At 36.3% G+C, this 9,014-nt stretch overlaps 1 protein-coding gene across 1 annotated transcript in view; it reads right to left on the bottom strand.

Moving 5' to 3' along the window:
* Positions 1-9,014, bottom strand: part of PTPRQ (protein tyrosine phosphatase, receptor type, Q) — a gene marked incomplete at its 3' end in the record, with an annotated part of 85,503 nt that overhangs the window by 13,325 nt on the left and 63,164 nt on the right. The window contains exons 34-37 of the mRNA XM_010141470.1: positions 3,918-4,083; positions 3,142-3,432; positions 2,614-2,889; positions 1,646-1,797 (exon numbers count right to left, since the gene is read on the bottom strand). Of these exons, the coding sequence (XP_010139772.1) occupies positions 1,646-1,797; positions 2,614-2,889; positions 3,142-3,432; positions 3,918-4,083 (885 nt within the window). The remainder of the gene's footprint in view (positions 1-1,645; positions 1,798-2,613; positions 2,890-3,141; positions 3,433-3,917; positions 4,084-9,014) is intronic.

Here is a 9,014-nt window from a genome sequence, read left to right as displayed (position 1 = left end):
CTTTCCCTCTTTCACTGTGGCTTGTGAGGAAGATACACCAAAGGATGGTATCATAATTACCATAGCATTGTTAGAAACAATTAACCTCACGTCTTTTTTTTTATGAAAACTGAAAACTCTTATAACCTCCACACCGCCACATCAACCCCCTCTCACTTTCTACTTTCTTACTACACCTCTGCAGTGGAAAAATCATGGATCAGAGCTTCTCATTTCTTTTACTTTATCTGAGACAGACACACAGACTGGAAGAGCTTTGACAAAAGCTAATAAACAGAGTTCAGATCCTGGTAGCTGTTTTTTTCAGAGCATGCAAAGCGTATTTTGTGCAAATGTTGAGAGAGCTCTACTAGCAGCAGGAAAAGAGCTGAATTTCAGCAAAAAAACCTGGTGAACATCTTGTGGGATCCAAGTTATCAGAGAATTACGGTGCCTAACTACAAAATTTCTATAGAAATTGCTCTGCCTGTCTTGCTGCCACAACCTAAATCTAATTTCTTGCCCCTGTAACATCACAGAACACGAAGAAATGTTGGGCATAGCAGACTTAATTCAAGTGCTAAGGTCAGTTTCTGTATTCTAACAGGGTGTGAGTCCGCCTCAGATGACAGTGGAGAATGATCTTTGATGGTCTTCATAAGCACCCAAAGAATGTGTTTCTGAAGGCAGCTGGCTCTAGAAACCACTGTTCCTCTTCCATATGTGCACTGTGCTCCCCCTCTTCTGAGGATTACGAGAGAAACTGGGGTGATGCTAGCAGTTCATACCACAATGGGGAGTAACAGCAGACTGCATAAAACAGGCGACTGCATAAGGAGTAGCACAGTAGGCCACCCCATGGGGACTGATTTAAACAATGCATACACTTGACAACAGCACTAGCTGTTTCCTTGCATTTTAAATCTCTGCAAGAACTGTGTTGCTGAGGGAGTTGGAGTAACGAAGCTCCTCACTGTCCCACACATACTTTACACTGAATGTCGTAAACTCATATCTCACTGCAGCAATGTCTTTTTTCTGCAGCTTTTATAGGAGTCTTGTGTGAACAGAACTCATTATATAGTTTCAAAGCCCAAGATCCAATCCTGGCCTCAGCTTGCTACCTTTACAGTTCACGGCACATGTCTGGATGCCATCCAAGCAACCAGATTTAAGCAGATATAAATGCCTTTATCAATTTCTGCATTTAATTTTACAGCATTTATTTGAGTTAAAAATCTATTCAGTTATTCTGCAAAAATAAAAAAATGCAAACTTCTGAACAGTTTTTAACTATGTTTTTAGATGACTAAGATTGTCTGTCTTTTTAAATCTTGAAGGTCTGCAGATACTAAATAGCTAAACAAAAGTGTCATTTTCTAACATCAAACTTACGCTCAAATATGAACTAAAGATTAACAGAGCTCATCACTGATGGAATATTAGAAGCTCAAAGCAAATTAAAATCTAACAATTTTTTTCTATCTAGTTTTAAAATTGAATTACAGACATGGTGGGAGAGTAAGTAAACTTAACAAATAGGAATTTAGAGGAGCTTCATAAATCGAAGAGCATAACAGACATTTAAAATCTTTGTCATATATTTTGTTACTAAAGCATGAAAAAAGTTTTTAAAAAAATTAATCACTGTTAATTATTAACATACCTGATAAAATAGCTTTTCAGTGTTGTTTTGATAAATCTTAAAATTATAGCTCAGAATAACACCATTTGGCTGGGGACTTGGATCCCATTTTAGCCACACGGAATCCGCAGTGTAGTTGGTAATGGTCAAATTCTGGGGTGGAGCTAATGGCACTACAAAAGAGAAATGTTATTGAGTTCCAGATTACAAATAATTCCAGCAAAACCAAACACTTTGGAGAAGCAGGAGAACATATATACTTTGTTACCATTTGTACCTGAACTCAACAGAACAGTACTTCATTGCTGGTTTAATCTTTTTCTTTCTCTTTGGCATGAAACAAATTCCATTAATCTCGAATACATTTTTTAGTCAGGAAGGGATATTCTTGAAGATCTAACAAACATCACTTAAACATCCCCATTGTCAGAGCTAAGACATTTAACAAAAGTCATACTACATGTAGTACTTCAATGTGATATATTTTGCTTTCTTTCATCATATATTGATCGAAACTCTCTCTCTCTCTCTCTGTATATATATATGCACACACACACAAGATGTGTAATTTACCATGCAGGTGAGAGTCGGTCCATGTGAAGGAAATGTGTGAATGTGTCAGAAATATTTCCATGTTTTATAATTTTTAATTACGTGGGGGATGAAGATAAAGGTATTTTTGCTTGCTTCACAATCCCTGACACTTAGTAAACTGTAACACATTCCAAAGGCAAAGGTCATTTCTCCTTGGAGTTATTTTTGTAATCCTATGCAGAATGCAACCTTCTCTTGCACACTGTTGTGGGAGGAGAACTCAGAAAAGACTCCACTTGCAGCGTTCCCTTATTCTGAAAACTCTTCGTGCACAGAACAATGGAAAATGAATCCTTCATCATCTCAGCTCTCTCCAGGTCTGATGTTCTGATCTAAGACGGATGCAGTAACATAGGGCCAATATTTCAAAGTCAGTTATAATTGAATTTGCTCACCTGACTCATCTGTGTAGAACTGAAGCATGGCAGATGGACCAAGTCCTTTTATTGTTCTTGCAGCTGCATAAATGCTGTATAACGTAAATGGTAGAAGGTCTTCCAAGATGATAAAATTATTGGTGGTAGAGAATGAGTTATTCCTTTCTGGCCCAAATAAATTTAAATCATAGCTTATTATAACACCACTTGGCTTAACAGGAGGGTCCCATGAAAGCGTAACTGAGGTATTTGAGAGATTCGAAAATGTTTTGATTATAGGTGCTGATTCTGGGACTACATGAGGAAATAAGAAAAACAAGGATAACCTCAGAAAAATACGAGGTACAATGACAAATGTGTTTTAGCTATCAGTTAAAGTTGTATCATCTCAACACAGAAATGTGTAGCAGTTGTTTGTGGTGTTGTATAACGAAAGATCTTTAAGTAAGTAACATGAGAAAAATAAGCACAATACTATTTTTTCTTTTACAAAGCTATTATTTGGACTTTTCTACATTTCCTTAGGAATTAAAAAAAATATCTTACCATCTTCATCGGTTCTTATATGCAGACTTAGAGCATGCAGTTCAGAAGATCCTTTATCAGTGGCTGGTGTAATTTTCAGAATGTAATCAGTATATTTCTCCAGATTGTTAAAAATGATGCTTGTGTTGTAAGTAATGAAAGACAGTATCTTATTGGTTCCCAGTTGCAATAAACTTAGAGAAACATGAAAGAAGACTAAGCCATTTGGCTGGGATGGTGGAAGCCAGCTTACATTTACAGAAGATGAAGAAATGTTTTGATAGACCAGATTTTCAACAAAACCATCTGGGACTACGAGAGATAATAAGCAAAAAATAAATACATGGATTTCAGTAATAAATCATCCAAAACCAAACCAGAAATAAAGTATGCTCAAAGTATGATTAGTCTGTAAATCTCATTTGTAATTATTTTGTACAACCTTTAAAAATAATTTATGTTTTGCTATCAAAAGCAAATTATATAAATAAAATAAAATAAAAATAGTCATCTATGTTAAATTAGTTTAACAAAAGAGTACTTAAAGATGGTTTAAGACAATATTTTTATTGTTTGTATCCAAAGAAGCAGCTCATGAACTACATTCTTAGTATTACAAAGCAAAGACTCAGATCAATGTCTTCCTTGCTAAGAAAAACACTGTAGTATTGAAAACAGTTCTTACTGGATTTTTTTAAACTTTGTCATTGTAACAGGAAAATAATTTTAAAGTTAGAGAATATTTAATAAACAGAAGTACTTATATACACTGAACATTAATAAATTTATTAACTTACTATCCTGATCCGTATACACATCTATTATTTCACTGGTTTTGTTTCCATCTCCAAAAGCTGTGCTTGCAGTTAACCATAGAGTATAATGGCTGTATTTTGCCAAGTCATCTAGAACTGCAGACTGGGACATACTGACATCACTGTTGTTACCATAACTTGTGAAATTCTAAAGGAAAACAAAATTGTTCCCATTGAATGTGTTATTTATTCATGGATTTTCCTTTCTAGTTTCCCATTTCAGCCATCACCACACCACCAGATATGATTTACGATAGTGTTCAAAGACATAAGCCTATATTTTGATTCGTAATGAGTTCTGATTTTTACTGAAATACTTAAGTACTTTATGATGTCTATTGTTACTCCTTGTAAGTACCTCAGAGTACACAATTGACTTCTCCTGTTGTTTGTAGTTGTTGAATGCCAAAAAAATGCCAGTTGTTGAAAAAAAGATAGATCTTTTTTTAAAACACAATAAATCTGTGATGTTGCAATGTTTATCCATACTTCATCAAGAAAATGACAAAAAAGTATCATCTTCTAGTTGCTCATAGATTCTATGATCATACATGTGACTGCCTTGCCTGATCTGCATGAAGCAAATCAAAACACTTCTCACATTTTATTCCATTTTTTATGAGAGTAGATCTTACAAAAAACTGACTGATTTTGAATTGAAAACTTCCTGTGGCAGAGATCACACCACGACACTTCATAAACTGTTCCTTTTGCGAGTTCTCCATTCCATCTCCATGGCATTATAAACGTGCCATTATTTCTAATGCAAATGTCCATATCCAGTGGATTGCATTAAACTGGAGAGACAAAATCAATTTCTTTCCTTTCTGCAGTTACTTGCTATCAAAAGGATTGCTCCAGAACCAACTCCCACTTTCTTCTGAACTATATTAAAAAAACCACTAAAACTGTAACTGTATCAGTAGATTAGTGCGCTAGATCAGCTCCTCTGAGGAAGCTATTCCTCCTTAGAATTAACCATTTTGGGAACTGGAAAGAAAAAACATAAGTCAGATTATTTATGTAAGGTCAGCTATACCATGTAACTCAACATGTCAAACACCCACTGCTTTATGGGAACCTGACTTAGATGATGCAAATCAGTTTGGTTCATGATTAGAAAACTCTTGAGAGGTTATGTACCCCATAAACATATTCAGCTACAGTATTGGGTAGGAAGTCAAAGCTTTGCTCTTGATTCAAAGAGTCGGTATCATCCCCCTCTGCCCTGTGGAGCAGATGGCATTGGCAGCACTTCTCGGCAGCAAAGAAGTCCTCCTAATTTTTCTACTAGCACCATTTTCATAGTGAGCTGCATTGTGCCCAACCCCTTGATGAATTGCTTAGTACACATTCCAGTTATTTGGCCTGCCCACTATTCTTGGTGTTACATCTTACTCACACCTTCCATCTCCTTCAAATCAAAGCTAGCTTTAAATTAAATGCTCTCCTAAAAGAGAGAGGCTGTGATAGCAGACTTACTAAAACAGGAGAAGGGTGATTGTAATGCTTGCATATTTAAATTCAGAAATACCATGTATAAACACAGGCATATGAAAAACACATACTGAAAAATGGGTAATATTTCTCTTGAAGAAAGCTCCTACTACAGAAGTCACTGTGATACACTCCACCAAACAGTTGAGTTGGTACTGTGCAAACTCAATAGCTCAATATGCAATCTTGATGTTTGTCACCAAAACATATCAATTTATATACCTATCATAACACCTGACCCATTTTTTGTACAAACAAAATTATTTTATTTCTGCAGAAAACAATAGATAATGCTCTCACTCATTTCGCTGAAATTTTTATACCAGTAACTGAAGACCTAGTTTGCCTACAGTCAGTAGTGGTCCCGTAACATAGGAAATTAGACAGTTTGGCAAAGAAAATGTAAGCCTTCATTTTGAATGCAGAACAGAAGCCACACAAATTGGCGGTATAAATTTCTATATCCACTCCTATAAACAGACTTAAAGCATGCTGTTAGGTTTGTCTGAAAGATTAGGTTAAGTCGACTTCAGTCAACTAAGTCAAAACTAAGAAATTCCACCTTAATATATGACTTTCTTCTACACGTAGCTGGAAGCTCACGTTATCTTCACATAAATAACTATAAAAGGTGGGAGGAGCTTTGCTTTATACTTAGGTGTAAAGGGTAAGATATGAGAAACGGAGGATCAAATTCTAAGGTTTTAATCAAACTTTCTGATTCTCAAGCACAGTACAACAGAAAATACCTTCTGACCCAGAAGAATAATTCCTGTTGTTATTGTTATTAGTTATTATAATTATTAATAATTAGTAACAGATAATAATATCTAATAATAAGATTTAAAAACCCCCTTTAATTCTCTGAGTATTCAAGGCAAAAATGTCAAAGGTACCACATAAAATTTTGAATCTAGATTTAATGGGATTTTATTGGTACGAACAGCTGAAAACCCAACTCTTAGTTTAAAAAGCATACCTTTACAATTTAGTCAGCTGTCTGGCAGTTAAGGACTCAGTGACCCAACATGGACGCTATAACAACAAGCTTTTTGGTCGTTCAACAAAAACTGTTTTAAGAGGTAGTTCCCTTACTATGAGTAGCCCAAGGACTGGGAATTACCTCAAACTTCTATAGGACAAAATATCAGAAAAGAATGAACACATAATTAAGAGTAAGGGTGAGCAGGAAGAACTGTGTGGGTTCAAACTAAGAAAAGATGAAACTTGCACTAATTGTACCCTGGGGATAGAACACTATAGGAAGTTTTACAATTAACTGTGGCTGCAGATGAAAGCAAACAGCTTAGGATCTTTGGCTACAGCTGAAGAAATTCTTCCTTCTGTCCCTTTCTTCATCCATACATGAAAGAAGTTTTGACATAGCAAAGTATCAAATTATTAAAAGCAGCTAAGTGTAAGCTATACACACAGGCCATGAAAGCATCAGCAGAAAGTGGTATCTTCACCTCAGGAAGTGGCAGAATTTTCCACTGACATAAAGCTGTAATTAGTAGTATACAGACAACACAGCGCTGCTGTTCTTCACTGTTAACATTTTTTCCCCTGTTCTCGTTCCTTCTTTAGGTTCATTGCATTGCACTGTTGTTTGGAGTTAGAGTACCACATACTTTGTCAGTCAGGTGAGAGTGGTGACACTATGATGGCTAATCCAAGCCATCCCTCAAGGAGCATAATGAACACTGTTCCAGTACCAATCTGAGTGCATATATTTTCTTTTTTTTTCACTTGCATCCCTTGTCTGCATCGTGAGGGCAGACCAAGCTGAATTTCACTCTGAACTGTATCCAGTCACATTTGCTTTGGCTGGCTTGAAGTACAGGGGTTGGATTATTTGGGGTCTAATGTTCAGTCTCTAGAAGGGCGGTGGGCTTTTTTTTCTACTTAGCTCCTAGTTCCCCTGTCTAGTTTGGGAGAGCAGGACAGATGTCATCTGTACTGAAAATTCTACCCTGGAGAACTTTCTCCAAGCATAAACTTATATTTGTAATTAACATCTTTCCCACTTCCTTGCTAATCAAAACACAAATATAGAGAGATTGAATAAAAAGAGTTTATTCAAGTCAATGATATCTCTCATAGATCAGTATTTAGCAATGAGCCAATTACTTCCACAGATGTTTTTACTTCTTTCCTTGATAAGACTGAGAACACGGGCAGTATGATTGCTTCGGGCAAGGCACCATGGTCCCAAACTTGCAAAGCTGCTATAGCAAACAGTGAAAGCTTGAACTGTAGTAATCCAGCAGTGCCACAGAGAAGTGATGTGAACAATGTCACCTGTGTAGGAAGTGCCCTTTGTCAGAATATGTGCCATATTTTTACTTCACTGGGGCAGGGTAGTGAACATAACCCAAAAAGTAGCAATTTCCCTAGACCTATGGCAGCAGCAGATGAAAGATAAAGCTGAACTTGAACCTAGCCTAGTGCAAGTGATGGTTTCTTCTATTTGGCTACCAGTCATTCCTCCCTTTCTGACACTTTTTCTCTTACAACCTGTCAGCATTCCCATAGAAAGAGCCCACTACTCATCTACCAAAATCCTCATATCTAATCTCCATCACTGAATTTTTCCTTCTGCTGTTCTGGGTCTGAATCCTAGGTCTGAGCATCCCAGGCCTTCTGACTGGACAGCCGTAGTATGAGCTTTCATGTAGACCTGTAAAGCAAAGAAACTATACATTATTTTTCTGCCTTACGAAGGTATGTAACTTTATTTTTCTTTTTAAAAGAAAACTGGTTTTCCTGCAAGTTTCTGCATTATGTCAAGGAGTAAACTGCATCCTTTACCTTAGCTGTCTTTTTTTCCCCCTCTAAACAAAATGCTTTACTATGCAGCTACTAATTTACTGTTTTTAATACATTCATAATCAGTGCTGTATATTAGTTAGGTTTTAATATGCCTGAGGAGTTAGAGAAATGTGAGAAGTGAGAACTTGAGACAACAAAATAGCACTAGTTTTAGTTATGACTTTTATAGCTAGTTCAGATTATGACAGCTTTAGAAGATATTAATTTGCTTGATATTCTTCTGCCAGGATGGTTTTTCAGGGATCTCGAAGACTTGGACCCCTGTTAGTATGTCTTAACAAAGAAGTACATGAAAGACTGGCAGAGAATGGCTGCCTACAGCAGCACGTCTGAGAAGGTGGGGTTCCTAGAAATGTGAAAAGTTCATCTACTTTAATTCTTCTGTATTATTTCTCAAAATGAAAATGTGTGGATAAACATAAGCAAACTGGTGGCCAAGGTGCAGATTAGTCCAGCTAAAGATTATTTCTTTCCAAATGTGTGCAATACAAAATTTACCAACAGACTACACGGTCATACTTCTGTTACAGATAGTTGTAAGCTGTATGTGTACATACACTCACTCATACAGCTTACAACTGTCTGTATATGTCACATATATATACACATAACAGGCTGTTTTTCAGACATGCATTTCTCTGTTGTAAAAAGAGTAATATAAAATACGTCACAGAAACAAGCAGGAGTTATTTTCTTCTCCTGTTTGAAATCTGTATTGAACTCAAAGGAATGCCAAGGTACAAGAGCAGG

This window comes from Buceros rhinoceros, unplaced genomic scaffold (assembly GCF_000710305.1).
Source record: "Buceros rhinoceros silvestris isolate BGI_N320 unplaced genomic scaffold, ASM71030v1 scaffold11298, whole genome shotgun sequence".
In the NCBI taxonomy this organism is placed as follows: domain Eukaryota; kingdom Metazoa; phylum Chordata; class Aves; order Bucerotiformes; family Bucerotidae; genus Buceros; species Buceros rhinoceros.
Note: the sequence above shows the minus strand (reverse complement) of the source record. Positions and strands in the feature narration are given on the sequence as shown.